This window comes from Filicampus tigris, chromosome 14, assembly GCF_054856515.1.
Source record: "Filicampus tigris isolate MCC_2025a chromosome 14, RoL_Ftig_1.0, whole genome shotgun sequence".
NCBI classification, from domain to species: domain Eukaryota; kingdom Metazoa; phylum Chordata; class Actinopteri; order Syngnathiformes; family Syngnathidae; genus Filicampus; species Filicampus tigris.
In genome coordinates, this window is record NC_141230.1 from 16,617,983 (window position 1) to 16,633,754 (window position 15,772).

The following is a 15,772-nucleotide window of genomic DNA, read 5'->3' on the forward strand; positions in this document are numbered from 1 at the left end:
GTCATTGAATGAGTTAATATATCGCCAACCTCCCCACAATACCGTGATAATTATCATATGGTGAGGTTCATATCGTGATATCGTTTCGTGACATGTGGATATCGTGACATCCCTAGTAGTAAGAGTTTTTTTTTTTTTTGCTTTGTGTGTGACTTTATTGAGCCACCATCCTGAGGAGCCTCATTCTCTCGCCCTGCGCAAGCAACAGCGCATCAGACTAAATGCTGCCGTGCCCTTGAAAAGGCCTGCGTGATAATCCAAGATTAGTGTGTCTGTGAGAGCTTGTGTCTATTCCCTGTAAATGAAAATTCACGTGTTGGTTATTTGTGTATCCGTTTTTTCTCATTCCCTAAATAATGTGAGTGTGCAGTGAAACTATGCAACCTGGGTTTTGGAATGGAACAGAATATATGAATAACAATGATGACCTGTCGAGTACTGTCAAAAACAAAGTAAAAGACAAATCATGTCAAGTGATGGTTCTTTTGAAAAGGCTTGCTGCCTCTCGATGATATTGCCGTCTGTCTTTTAATAATTCATATGCAGAGTGTCTCTTTAAATGACGGTCACGGAGTGTGTCTTTGACCAGGCTATCTGCGGGTGTTAAAAAGCAAAATTGAATCTCTGTGTTGGAAAAGTAAGCGCTGCAGTAAGTAAAGTGGTAATATCTTAGTACACAATACACGGTGGTGACAACAGGAATTGGATTGAGGTGATAAAACTTTAAATCAATTATTTTTTTGTTCCTTTTTCTCTTCCCAGCTTGTAGGGACCAACAACAGGGTCGAGCAGCCATCAGACGGATCCGCGAAGAATACAACGAGGCTAAAGGTGAATGTGTGCGTGTGTCTGTGAAAAGAAACATTAGCACTGAAGACCTTTTTCCATAGATGTTTGCCGCTTGCAGGCGCAAACGCACAGAGAGGGCTTTCATACCGACGGTACGGCATGATACGAATGCACTTTGAGGATACAAGAAGGTGAAACGGGGAAAAGGAGTGGCGCGATGGTTGTAAATTAGGCAAAGCAAATGTGGAGGGAGATAGAATGTAGGGCTGCTCGAATAGGAAAAAAATATGAATCATGATTGTTTTGGTCATAATTGAAATCACGGTTATTCAAACGGTCATTTATTTTTTGGGGACAAAACAAAATGTTTAAATGTAAAAAATATAAAGACAAGTTTGAGTAAATTGATAAAATTATTTTAAATTTAAAAAACAAAAAGGTGCAAATCTATAAATTCAAGTATGATTCCCTTGTGCAGAAACAGTGCGTTGGATATAAATTAGTTTTAATAATTGTTTTTTATGATTATGTCAATTTTGTAATCGCGGAGTGTAATACTCCTAATTGTAATTGAATTTCAATTAATTACACAGCCCTAATAGAATGTGCAGAATAGGCGCTAGTGATGCTTCACAGGAGCATACATTAACACTCTATTGAATTATGACTATGAACTCTTAACTCTTAACCACTCCAAAAATAATTTTTGTCAATCTATATTTTTATATAGACTCAAATGTCGTTATCTTGAATTTTCTTTGTCCACAGTCAGTGAGTTGTGCGTTTTTGCGGTTGTGACAATTTATTTTATTCGATTTATTTTTATATCATTTAAAGTTATCCCGGGGGGGCGGGGGAAACCAAACTTTTTTTTTCAATATACATCAATATTTATTTGTGGAGTCATCAGCAGGTAATACACAAAGCCGCGAGTATCTCCCCACCCCAGCTGCAACCTGCCTAAGCTGGCATCGGAGTGAGAGCAGCTGAAGAGCGGTTGGCTGCGGTCCTACTTGCGTGTCAGCGGCTGTCAAGCTCAGCAACAGCAGCCATGTAGCTCGTGTCATTGAAGTCGATTTCCTTGAACGATGCTGCGACGGGATTGATCACTTCTTTTGTAATTGGCAGGCACTGAGGCATTAGGGACAATGGGGTGACTGCTGCCAGATGCTTGTGCACTGAATGAAAATGTGTGTATGTTTGTGGTTGAATGAGCCGGTAATGGATTCTCATTAGTATGTGTGGCGGCACACTTAACATCTCTGTCCAAACTCCCTTTGGCACGCTTCCTGGTATTTGCACCAAATATATTGGCCCTGATTAAATCAGTCTGATAAAAGTATGATCCTTCATCTCTTTAAGGGGTGAAGCTACCTCCGCATTTGTAGTTTTTTTAGCATAGACCAGTACATAAAAAAAAAATAGTAACAGCCCTTGTGAGTGTTATTTCACAGTAGGCCTAAACGTGCAAATTTGTGTGACCTCGACGAGTAATTTCCTAGCTTTTGGAAAAAAAAAGAACATTTTCTAGTTGTCTTTTGCTGTGTTGCCTTGTGATTGGCTGGCAAACAGTCCACATCGGAGGTCATCAACCTTTTTGAATATGAGAGCTACTTCTTCAGTTCTTCAGAAGCATATCCGTCTTAGTATGTTTTAGTTCTAAATCATCAAAATAGGGCTGTGCAGTTAATCGAACTTCAATTACAATTACGATTATTACAATCCACGGTTACAAAACTGGCATAATCGTAAAAAACGATTATTAATATGCATTTATATCCAATGCAGTGTTTGTTTACACAAGGAAATTATATTTGAATCTATACATTTTCACCTTTTTTCTTATTTTATAACAACCAATTTTATAAAATCCAAAAGGAATTTACTTACATTTATTTGTCTTTATATTTTTTACATTTCAAAATGTTCTTGTTTTGTACCAAAAAAAATAAGTGATCATTTGAATAATCATGATTTCAATTATTAACAATATAATCGTGATTAATATTCTTTTCATAATCGAGCAACCCTACATCAAAACATCAAATTATGGTCCAAAAATCCAGATGCTAATTCTTCACAAATGTCTCATAGAAAATTTACAGTATTTGTGGATTAAATCTTTCGGCCAGGGGTGGGCAACTCCGGTCCTCAAGGGCCACTATCATTCATGTTTTAGATGTTTCCCTCCTCCAACACACCTGATTCAAATGATCAGGATCTTTATCAGGCTTCTGCAAAGCTTTCTGATGTGCTGATCATTTGACTCTGGTGTGTTAGAGGGGGGAATCATCTAAAACATGCAGGATAGCAGACCCAGAGGACCGGAGTTGCCCACCCCTCTTTCGGCTGAAGCTTTTGAATAAAAGACCTTGTGTCACCTTTGGTTCACATAGGACTGTCCCTAGAAGAAAATACTGAGCTATAAAGCGTTTTTAGTTTTGATTATTCAGACACACACACGGATACAGACTAGACACAGATATGAGGTATTTATGCGTGCTTGCCACAGGCAACTCTGGCTGTCCACTAATTTTAGTCACGCTGCACTTGAAAGTTACACAATCCGCCTCAAACCAAAAGCTTGGATTAAAAATCCGAAGCAAGGAAACCAGCGAATGTCCATCTATATATGTGCGTGTAACAAATAATGTCTCTGCATAGGAACTGTTCAGTGAGCATCTATAAGATTAATGCTACAAGTGAGCTTTGCATTTTTGGCTGTTAAAGTCAGCCGAAGTCAACCCGAACATGTTTTTTTCAAGAATATGTTCTATGCAGGCCCACTAGTTGAAACACAACATTCTGATTAATATTGTGTTTATGGAATATGAGTTAGGAAACAAAATCCACCCGTTTTTAGCCATCTCCGGGGGCGGCCATTTTGTCACTTCTGTCGACTGAAAATGACATCACACATCATAGCTCAGCTTCAGAAAACAGGTGAGCCGTGATTGGTCGTTATCTAAGGCCTGAGGGTCTGTGATGTCATTTTCAGCCGGCAGAAGTGACAAAATGGCCGCCCCCGGAAAAAGGCTAAAAACAGGTGGATTTTTGCTGCTTAACTCATATTTCATATTACCGGTAATCATATTGCCTTGTTTCAACTACTGGCCCTGCATAGAATATATTCTTGAAAAAAATATGTTTGGGTCGACTTCCCTTTTAAATATTTTTAGATTTCAGTTTCAGAAAAATAACACAACACTAATTTCATGGCTGTAATTAATTTGTATTTCTATACTCATTCCGAACTACTCGACGCTTGACCAGTATCCCGCAGCGGCCTGTGTGCAACCTTCGAGGATTGGCTGTAATCCATATGTTGAATAACTGGCTTTTTGAATTCAAAAAGATTGTACTTACAAACAGTTGCAACTGAAAGACACAACCAGTCTTGATTAAGCAGACTGTCATTGCATCGCCTCTGCAAGATGGCGTCGACCGTCACGCAGCCCGCCTCCTGTCTGCTACATCAGCCGAATAATAACAGCCAGTGGAGCAGTGAATGCTGGCTTGGTGCCCGGACCAAATATTCTGGACTATCACAGCATTGTTTATCAGACATCTCTAAGTGAAACAATTGACTTGCTTGTCTGAGTCTTCAAGAGATGCTCTCAGAGGGGCTAGTTCACTGTTCCGTTTTCGACTCTTGAATTATTGTGATCAATCAAGTCCATCACAAGTGACTATATCTCAATCTTTTTGTTGTGCAAGACATTACCCAAACAGACACACTATTAGACAGCATATCAATGTGTTTAATGTCTGTCTTGAAGTATGCGTTTTTTATGTAAAATCAGCTTCCAGTAAGCAGGAGGACAAATGCGACGTGTTTACCGGCAGCACATTTTTAATATCAGCTTTAAATGTAATCCAGCTTAATCATATTTACTGCAGCCACAACCGGGGCACAAGATGCATTTTGAAGCCAGGTGGATTTATGCTCAATGACACAGGCGCGGTCGTCCATCATCCTTTTTCCCGTGGATCTGTGGAAGTTATTTCATCTTGCGCAGGGGCGCTGAAGACATTTGACAGGTGCAGCGAGATGAAAGCCACAAATTGAACTCTAATAAGGTATTGGTGGAAGCCAACATTCATATTAATTACCGGCTGTTCAGGGTAGTTTACTCTGGATGTGTCCAGGTATTCCTGGCAAGTTGTGTCAAAAGTGGAACAACTGAGCTTGTAAAAACAAGATATTTATTCAAGTTTGCTGTCCATCACTGAGGACTAACTTGAAAATTGCGACAGTGCTTCAAAAAAAAAAATAACACAGTGGCATTTTTTAAATTAAATCAGAGCAAATGTTTGGTGAGATGTTGGATGACAGTAATTTAATGTATAGCTGCATTATTTACTTGAGAAAGTTTCAACTTATAAAACGAGTCAAACAACTGATGTCATTGTTTTCTGAATTCTGCAGACACCGTTGCCTGTCTCACACGAATAGGGGACATTTGCTAAACGGTAGAAAGATTTCACGGTGTCCGTTCAAGTGTGACAATTAGAATTTTTTTCCCCCCGGCACTTTTAAAACCCTTTGTTCGCTAAGCGCTCCGGTGAATACATTGTGTCTTTGAAAAATCAAGAAAAAAAACCCAATCTCACTTATGTGATTTTGTAGGATGTACTATTTTGGAGACTGACTCACAGATTGATGAATTTATCTTCAGCAGACATCAGCATGATGCTGATATCAGATGAAGTCATCTGCAACATCTCTCATTGTCTTGCTTTGCCTATTCCAATTTGTAACTGTCGAGAAATTCTTTTAATTTTCGGTTTGATCATATTAGGGATGTGGTTTTATCATGCGGTTATATCATATGAGCCTGTCCATCATACTAATCCAATGTAATATATACTGGACCGGCTGACGAAAAAGCTGCTTTTTTTTTTTTCAATGCAGTATAATTTTTGGCCCTACTTCAAAATGTAGCACAAGTGTCCAGGCAGTGTCAAGGTGACATTGAGCTTTAAAGACCGACTGTATGTAGACAATGATGGAGTGAGTCCTTTATTTGCTCTTTCTTACACTCCTAATTTTCATGGCTACCCTTGAGTTGTCCACACGGGCATCAAAATTGCCAAGAAAAAAAATGACACGGTCATTATCAGGCATGGGAATAGATAGCTGTTCTGCAGAATCATCAAATTATAGAGCTTCAAGATAATCATTGGAGTAATTTTTAAGGCAGTTTTTTGGGGTAGAGAGACTGAGAAAAGATTAGGAGGTGCTGCGTCAGTGAGAGCATGGCAATGAGGGTGTTTTTCATCTAGCCGCGAGTTAACGGTGAATTACTTTTTTGTATCGTTGAGACTGAAAAAAAAGAAATTGATGTCAGCTTTGGTGTCCTTGGAACAACTTCAACAACAATGAAAAATATATTTGCCAAATCAAAGCTCCTGCTGGTATGGTGCTTTTCTAATTTAATAGGCTAATTTTGCTCTTGGATGAATATAAATATATTTAAAAAAAAAAAAAAAAAAGCAGAGTGCTAGGCTGCAGCGTAGAGGAAACTGAGGCTTACAGACGATCTAGAAGGGAATTAAAAGCAGCCTGACACCAGGAAGGCCCGTCCAATCGATGCCATTTTGCTCCCAGTGGGCTCTCTAGATATTACTGGTTTGTCTTGAAAGGGCTCCTTAGGGAGGCCAATGAAGGGGACAGGGGGGCACTGACAGACGGGACTCACACGCACTTCACTTTCACAGACTCTCTCTCTACCTGGGAGAATCATCGTGTGAAGTTGTTTTGAAGACTACCTCTTCTTTTTTTCTGTGATTGCGTTGTCCACAGTGGCAGTGGTTTCCTTTGAAAAAGAGATGTTTTCACATATATATATATATATATATATATATATATATGTGTATATATTTTCACATTACGCAATAAGGTAATGACATATTTGCATACATACTTGAGCGGTGTTTATTCTCAATGTTGGGCTTTACATTTGATCCATTCATCCATTGGAATCCCAAACCTCTGTGAGGGAGATGTGCTAGCCAGTAGATCACCGTGCCGCCTGCTTTGAATTTCAAACTATGAAAAGAAAAACATTCAATTCAACCGAAAGATGCCTGCGTATGTTCTCATTCATCCAGCTAGGACAGTGACTCGATTGAAACTGGACTGTTATGGTTGCCTTAAAAGGCGTTTTGATTCTCATCCGAACAGAGCCATGATTGGTCGCTAGCTGAGCCCTGAGCAACTCTGATGTCATTTTTAGTCGACAGAAATGACCAACAAAGTGCAAGAACTTTGTTCTTTTAGCCACCTGAGATGGCTAAAAATGACTTCCCTCTTTAATGAGAATGCCATGTTTCGACTAGTGGGGCTGCATAGAACATATTCTTGTAAAGAGATTTCTGGAGTTGACTTCCTCTTCAAGGAGCCAGAAAAGGTGATCCAAAAGAGATTTCCATTGTAGATACATCGTGTACTGTATATTTGTACTGTATTTACAGTGCCTAGATAACCTGAGCACTGTCCGGGCCCCACATAATTATTTACTAAATATTCTTTGCTTGTATTTATACGTTGACTTGTGTTGATTCCACATTGACGATAACCGCTAAGTCACTTTTTATGAACCCATGCCGTATCATACCTTAAACGCCGTATAATAGTGTGTCACACTGTGATAGGAACAAGTATTAGGTTTCTATGTAAAGTGGCCATGCGACAACGGTGCTGTAAGCTTCCTGTATTGTCACATGAGATGCCACTGAGGCTGCTGTAAGAGATGATTAAAACTCTTTGATGTCTTACCAGCGAAACGGTTAGCAGAAATAATCCGTTTGCGATGGCTCTCATGTATGTGCCTCTCTTTGTGTGTGCGGGTGTATACGTGCGTGTGCGGCTGTGTGTTCTCTCCAGTGGAGTTCAAAAAACTGGACCTAGCGTCTCTGCTGTCGATCCGTCAGTTTGTCCGGAGCTTCGAGGAGCGTGACTTACCACTCGATATTTTGGTCAATAATGGTGAGTGTCGGTGATGATATCCATACACTCTTTGGACACTTCATTAGGTACATCTGCAATTCAATGCGAAAGGTCCACTTTACAAAAGCATCTACAATGTCACTCAGGAGATTCAAGACTACATCCTTGGTCTTTGGTCTGAACTCCACTTTACTTGTAGACATTTACAAAGTAGAAATTCAATCCGTAGTTCATTTGTAATTCTGCTAAACAGAACAGATAATGGAAATAAATTCAGACTAGGATGGAATTGCCTTTCAGAAGTGCTTTTGCAATGTTTTGCATCTCTTGTACTAAAATTGAACTTTCGTTGTTATCTTTGTAAATGCACTTAATAGGCGCAGCCCATATGTTCAGGTGTACCTAATGTTGTGACCAGTGAGTATATTCCTTTAGTGGTCTATAAATATGTAATGAGAAACAGAAGGTAGAGCATGCTTTCTATTAACATGCATTCTTAATGATCCAATCACAATTTGAACATCAGTCTTTTGTGAAAGCTCCTGAGGGGAATTTAGCCATTACAAGTGTTCATCATCGTCTGTTTTTTTTTGTGTGCGTGTGTGTGTGTGTACGTGTAGCGGGTGTCATGCTAGTCCCTGAGGGTTGTACTGAGAATGGATTTGAACTGCACTTTGGTGTGAACTATCTGGGCCACTTCCTGTTAACCTGGCTGCTCCTGGACACGTTGAAGCTCAGCGGCAAATCTGGCAACTTCTCACGGGTGGTCAACGTCTCCTCCTCCGCGCACCGCAACGGCGAGATCCGACTCAATGACTTGAATTGCAGGTAGGGTCTCGCACAATTAGCATTATTTTCCGCCTCTCTATCTTGTCACGTACAAGCATAGACGCGTGTAAATGTCTGAAAGTGTTCTTGCTCTCCAGACAGTGCTATTCGGCCCACGCGGCTTATTGTCACAGTAAGCTGGCGCAGCTCCTATTTAGCTCCCGCCTCCACCGGGAGCTGGAGCAGGGCGGTTTTCCAGTGAGCTCCTGCGCTGTGGATCCTGGCATGGTGGATACGTCTCTCTACCGCCACCTCTGGACGCCCCTGCGCCTAGCACATAGTGTCGTGTCCCGCTTGCTTTTCAGGGTAGGCACCCGCATACCCGTTTTTCCAACCTATTAATTTTAACGGGGGGATATATAGGGGCGGGGGAGCTTACAGACCGATTTATGACAGTGAACTCCCATTTATCGTTCGAGATGCATTCCTCACCCAGTAGGTGAAAATCTGCGCTATGTCCGTCACAGGAAAATAAAGCGCTGCTAAAAATCAAGGCAGGCCGTTCACTTTGCGTTAAATTTGAAAACGATCCTTGCGTAGCTTGCAGCTCAGGCCACAGGCTGCTGTTACTGTTCTCGGGATTTAATGTAAGGAGACTTGTGTGCGTGTTTGAACTCAAACTGCAATTGTCACAGGGACTTGCCTGTGAGCACAACCTTTGGGATGGTTCTGCCCCACATACACAAGCACATTAATCACACACACTCATGCATGCCAGTTGTTAACACGCATACACACACACACACCATTCACGCCAACGTTGCAAAGCACAAACAGTTTTTCTCGCCTGTCACAACATCTTAACATCTCAAACGGTAAGATTTATGAGAATAACGATGCATTCAAAGAAGCTGGGGTTTTATTTGTAATACAGTAATTAACCCGAAGAGAAGTCACAGCTGTGGTGTTAACATGCGACATCATTCAACTAAGCAGAGAGTGATAAGTACGAGCAAATAATATAATCATTGCTTACTGTATGTGGTAGCTGAAGCAAGAAAGTCAGCACACTGCAACAGGCTGGCTGAAAGGTTTCCCCGGGTGTAATGTAAGATCAACTTAATTTAAAGCATTTCAATAATTGTTTGTCATGCGCAAATGGACTTTTACTCTCTGTCCTGTGTTTACTTGTAAAGTGACCCCAACTTAAAAAAAAGGCCGTTTGCAGTGTTTCAAAATGAGCAAGACGGGAACTGAGAATTTGAATGATGGTTAAATACATAATCACAGTGTCATTACTTAAAAATAAAATAATATCTCAGAACCAATAAGTGTGATACACTTTAATTTTTTTTAATTGTATTGAATTCATTCTTGAGAAATGCTTTTATCCACTGTTAAAACGTCATGGCTAGTCTCTTCCCTGCAAATAGCAGAGGTTTACTGTACGGTGTAAATCTTGACTTATGAGTTTAATTTCCTCTGTGGCCATGCTTGTAACTCAATTTACTTGTGTATCAAATCAATATTTCCCACAAAAATGAATTGAAAGCCATTAATCCGTTCCACAGTCCCAAAACATCACAATTTTATTTTACGACTCTAAGAATAATAGCACTGTGTCGTAAAAAACACAATACAACATTATATAGAAAAGGGAATTTAAAGAAATAAATAGTTTTTAAGTGTAATTACTGTACAGTGGGACAAGCTGAAAGTCACAACAACAACCTAGTGTGAAACAACAACAACCCTGAAAAGAAATGGTATGTTGAATTTTCAAGTAGACTATACCTCTGCTTAGAAAATGTATCTGGATCCATATGATTTTATTTTGTGCAGCCACTTTACGAAATAAAATTAAGTAAATTCAACAAAAAACATTTTTCTTTGTACGTGTGCCTTTTAGAAGGGTTCTCTAGTGAGTGACGTCAGGAACTAAGAGACAAAGTATTGTAAAATGTTCTGCCTGCAACTCAGATCTTCATTTTTGTAATATATGTATATATATATATATGTTTTAAAATTAATCGGCCGATAATCGGTTATTGGAATTTAATCCTGCCAAATATCAGAATCGGCATCTGATCAAAAATCCCATATTGGTAGGGCTCTTGTATCTGTTGTAAAATCTTAAGTCAAGGTACCTCTGTATAGTCATATATTTTTATTTCCACAGACCCCTATAGAGGGTGCTGCCACAGTCTTGTACGCTGCTCTGTCACCAACACTGGAGGGCAAATGTGGAGGAGGCTACTGGGCCAATGGACGCAGGGACGTGACAACACCGATGACATTTGACCCTCAGATTCAGCAGCACTTGTGGGAAACCAGCCACAGGTTTCTGGTTCCACAGTAACTCAAACTGTATTTCATTGTGCCAATCTCCTTCTTCATCGTTCATTGTTACGATTTCTGTTGACAATCTCACAATCCATCCCTGGAGTGGAGACTACGATTGGCTGTTTGGAGGTGAAAGGCCCACATTTGTACTTCACTCCCGCCAAAGAAGGGCTACAGTGAATGGAAGACTTTTCCCCATTGTGAGCTAGCAAACAATACACATACATTCTAGGCCATCGCCATCAATCCACTGTGGCACTATATGACACCTGCCTTAACTGCGCTCTCCTGCTCAATGAGGAGCTCGATGAACTTTTCCCAACACTTTTACATCTCACCAATGTGATTCTGAGCAAAAACCAACCAGCTTTTAGGAAGTAGATTTTGGCACACTGTTCAAATATGTCAGTCAAAGCGTAGCATGCACTCTGGATTTCTCCAAAGCGCCCTTGCACCGAGTGATGTCATCGCTGAGTTTTAACACCTCAGTGATTCTTGGGTCACCACGTGATGAGGCCCATTGTTTTGGCAGCACTTTGCTTTTTAGTGCATTTCTCGTCTTGAAATGGCCGCTTCTGAGTCTTCACGTTGTCCTCTTGTAGTTATGTGATGAGCTGTGTTTTAAAAAAAACAAACCCGTCAACTCTTAGAAATCCAACAAAAGACCCTCATTGTGACTTATGCCATTCGCACTGCAACTGTGTTGTTTTTTTCCAAAATGAGAATGACAAAATGATCTCATAGAAGGCTCCTTTTTTTCATGACGAACACAAAATGGAGACAAGCTAAAAACGGCTCTTTGATGACGAAATGACGAGTTGTGTGCGAGTTTTCATTGATGAGACAAGACTGGACGAAAATGGTGGGTGTTCTGTCAGACGTTCAAAATCCCCCCCGTAGGTGAGCACTATCGTACCCAACTGATGGTCATTCGAAGATGAGCTACAAGTCCTTTACACGTATATTATACACATAATGTTACTTGACAATCGCTTGTGAGAAATTTCATAGTAAGCTTAAAGTTTCCCGCATAACACCTGGCGCAAATGGACTTGAAGCTAGCTTCAGGCTACAGTTAGCTTCTAACGTCTATTCATTAGCTTATGTGTGTTAGCAGCTATTATGTGGGGAACATGCAGGGACTTCTGGCTGGGCAAGTATAGCGGTTGTCAAACTTGTGATATTGACCCATGTTTGAGCGTCTAAAACATGGACTGAAATGTAGCATTTTTGACTTGTTGCTGTTCCCCACACAAAAAACAAACAAGAGAACAGATACTCTATATTTGTGGCCATTGTTGCTAGCCATGTGGTTAATTAGCTACCCGTACAGTCTACAGTCAAACCTTTTTGAGTTTTCCTTGACTAAAGCTGGATTATCACGTATAGAGATAACTAAAATGTCACTATGACTATTAAGAATTTTTGTCCAAAAGACTAAAACTAAGACTAAAACCAAAATGGCAAAAACAACACTGCAGTGCAACTAAATATAGAAAGTAGGGTATTTTTTTGTGAAATAATCCCTCCACCCTCCCTCTTCTGAAAAAGAGAGAAGGTACTGGTTTTGTGATAGAAAAACAACATTTTCCAAACCAGGATTTGTGCCGGGACAAAAATAGAAAAGAACGTGAAACAATGGCCGCTTCAGTCTGTCCCCATTTTCCTTTGTGACCTGTGTTAATCCGTTTTACAGAGTCAGTGTCTTTGTAAATGTGCTTATACACAAGTCCAAAATGAACTTGAGTTTTGGCTCTGGTTTTTATTGATGGTTTGCACAACAATGGTGAGATCTTACAGATCGAAGAAGAGCAAGGAAAGGAAACGGAAAAGCACTTTTTGGTGTTCAATAGTCAAGCTGTGATTGGTTCCTTGCTGCTTTCACATCTTCATTTGGCGTTGCTCCCAGTGCATTGTGGGAGCGAGATTTCCCAGTGGTGAGAATCAAGCTCCATCAGCTAAGCCCATACACACACACACACACAAACACACGCAGAGTCGTTCATAAACATTGTAGGAAGAACATCCAGGCACAGTTCTTTCAACAGGCACACAGCAAACAAAAACAACTGTTATTGGCCACTGTGATCAAACATTTCAACTGTGAAAATGGAACATTTTATCTCCCAAACGATCATCACGCTACATGTGTGTAATGACAACCACTCATGATTATACTCAGTTACGTATGAAATAAGTATGATTAATTAATGTGTAGCTAATCGCCAAACAGTAAAGAGCCACACACTCACGAACAAGGACGGGCGTAAAACCGGCCTAAATGCAGCCTTTTGTTTCCAGGAACTTATCTGTCTACACATTTAAGAAAATATGATCTTCGAAAAAAGAGCGTCACACATTCAGAGAGCCGGCCGGACCTCCCGTCTTCAGAATCTAGGCCATAGTGCGTTTGGGTGTTCAACAGCATGTATTCATTGTTTACAGCAATGTCTGGCACCACTCCCACTCGAGACAGCTTTCAGACCGGCGTCTTTTAGAGTGAGATAAATGGATGACCTTGCGTGTCCTACAATCTGAAATAAAAAGCCAAGGCGGGCTGGCTTTTGGAGAGATTTTTACACAACACATGCATCGTATTTTACTTAGTTATGCAGAAACCCTTCTTCATCATTCAGCTCAAGCAAGACATTTGCTTGTGCGAGGGTTTGAATGACAATGTAGCTCCTCAACCGTTAAATTAGGCTTTGATTAGCCTCGAATGACAGAGCTGATACGAGGATCCATATTGATTTTTTTTTTTTTTTCGTTTTGTTAATTTGTCTTCCATTTTATTTTTCAGGTATGCCAGTGTTTTCAAAGTTTGCACTCCTAATTTGTGGATTGTGGCAGAGCTTGATCAAAATAGCAGGTTACACCGCATATTCGCCACAGTGACACATGGTGGTGGGGGCGCCATAATTTGAGGATTGAACTTTTTTTTTCAGTTGGAACTAGGTCTTCGAGTCAAGATGAATTGTTGCAAATGTCATAGAAATGACCAAAAAAATGTAAATGTAACAGAAGTTTCCTAAACTTATATACCGGTAGTCGCTCTCGTGGCGCATCAACACCATCGTCAGTCCGTTTGTATTTGTTTGTGGGAACGAACTCCCCGCATCCTCTAACAGTATTTTTAAGAAATATTACCAGTTGAATCGAAGCAGGTATCTCGTGAAGGAACTCCTTAAAATGCAACGTTATTCTCAAAGTGTAAGGACTTTTATCTTGTAATTTTACAACTTAATTTTCCCAACTTGATTTATCTCATCATACCTCTGAAAAAAAAAAAGGTATTTTACCATCCCTGTTCGCATTCTACTGTTTTTAGAAAGCATATACAACTTAATTTTTAACATCCTGATTTGAGGCGAGCATCTTCTCAGTTGTTTTTCCAAGTCGTACATTTTTCGTCTTTGTTTTCCATTCTCGCCTCGGAAAGAAACAGGTTGTAACTTGAGGGCTTGCTTGTTTGATTGTGTGGCTTGCTATTGTTTTTAAGAGGCTGCCTAAATAACAGAGCAGCCGTGCTAGTTCCCACTGGAGCAAATAAACCTCCATCTCTCTCACATTTCAACAGAGCTTATTGCTGAGCATTATTTAAAAAGCATACAAGGCTGTTACGTAAACTAAATCTGGTTTAAATAAATAATCGTGTCTTCATGCTCCGCAAGGTGTTTTTAAAGGCATGACAGCAGTGCTTCGTTTTGCCAACCGAGCCCATTTCTTATCTTAAGACGAGTTGAAGATGATTACGAGGCTCTCGTGTTGTTGTCAGTGCTAGATGACCTTGCTGCAACGCGACATGTAGCGCCGTTTCGAGTGTGTTCGACACGGACAGGACAAAACGCGCCGGGTGTTGAATTTCAGAGACCAAATGAAAAAGAGCATCAAGCGCTCAAGTAGACTGTCTGTGATCATGTCCCTGTGTGCTCTACTCGTCTCTCATCGTTTTCAAAACGTTCCCGAAGGCTACGGACCAGAGAAGCTCTTTGTAGACTTCTTCTGATTGACCTGGAATTACATTTATATTAAATGTTCCTGGCTCAAGTTGTGTAAATCATAAATGTGTATATGTATAGGAAGAGAATTATAATTGTATACTAGGGGCAGCCAGATGAACTGAATCCTTCCTCTGCAGACATTTTAGTGTCTCCTATCTCCTTCGCGTTCTCTCCTTTGGTGTCCAATCTGATGCACATGATGTTTGCACGATGATGTTTGTTCGTCTCCTCAAATCCAATGTCAACATTCAGTCCATCTGGGCCCCTGTTGATTTGATGAAAAGTGTAAAAATGTTTTATTTTTTAACATGATTTCGTTGTTGAGCTCTTTTCTGCTTTTTGTTGCCTTGTAAAAGTAAATCTCTCCCAAATTTGTGTAACTGTGACTTTTCCCATGTAGAAATGAACTTGTTAAAACTGTGAAACTGTCCTGTCCTGTGCATTGCTGTACCTCTTGAGGGTGAGTGTGTGTATGGATGTTTGCGTGCGTGTCTCGAAAGAGAGTCCATGTTTTGTTTTTTTTTTGTCGATGGTTGTGACATTCCAGCAGTAGCCGCCACCTTTTCTATTATCCAAAGCCTCTCAATAAACATATCATGGTGTCACTCTCCCTCTCCGTCCTTGACAATGTGTGTGAGAGAGAAACTTGTCAGTCTGATGACACGCGGCATGAGACGCCGAGCCTGAGGCGCAGTCTGAACTTCAGCACCAGATCACACACCATCAGGCTCTCATTTTCTATAAGCGCGCTGCAGTGAACTGTTCCTCATCTTTAAGCAGTGTTGATGTTACTTTCCCACGAAATTTAAATGAATAAAAATGAAAAGCTTAACATCTCTGGTTCAGGTTAAGAGTTGCCACGTGTTTGAGGACCTAAATTCAAAACATGAAAACGAAGTCGCATTGGCCGGGAATCAAA

The 15,772-nt window shown here is 40.3% G+C and overlaps 2 protein-coding genes across 3 annotated transcripts in view; one reads left to right on the top strand and one right to left on the bottom strand.

Annotated features, from left to right (window-relative positions):
• LOC147136555 (polyprenol dehydrogenase) overlaps positions 1-15,458 on the top strand; it is a 33,752-nt gene extending 18,294 nt beyond the window's left edge. For both annotated transcript variants that reach the window (XM_086050856.1, XM_086050855.1), the window contains exons 3-7: positions 763-831; positions 7,679-7,780; positions 8,362-8,569; positions 8,668-8,875; positions 10,689-15,458. In XM_086050856.1, the coding sequence (XP_085906982.1) occupies positions 763-831; positions 7,679-7,780; positions 8,362-8,569; positions 8,668-8,875; positions 10,689-10,868 (767 nt within the window). In that variant the 3' untranslated portion in view covers positions 10,869-15,458. The remainder of the gene's footprint in view (positions 1-762; positions 832-7,678; positions 7,781-8,361; positions 8,570-8,667; positions 8,876-10,688) is intronic.
• The window catches only part of znf148 (zinc finger protein 148), a 65,716-nt gene that overhangs the window by 28,776 nt on the left and 21,168 nt on the right, over positions 1-15,772 (bottom strand). The window lies entirely within an intron of this gene.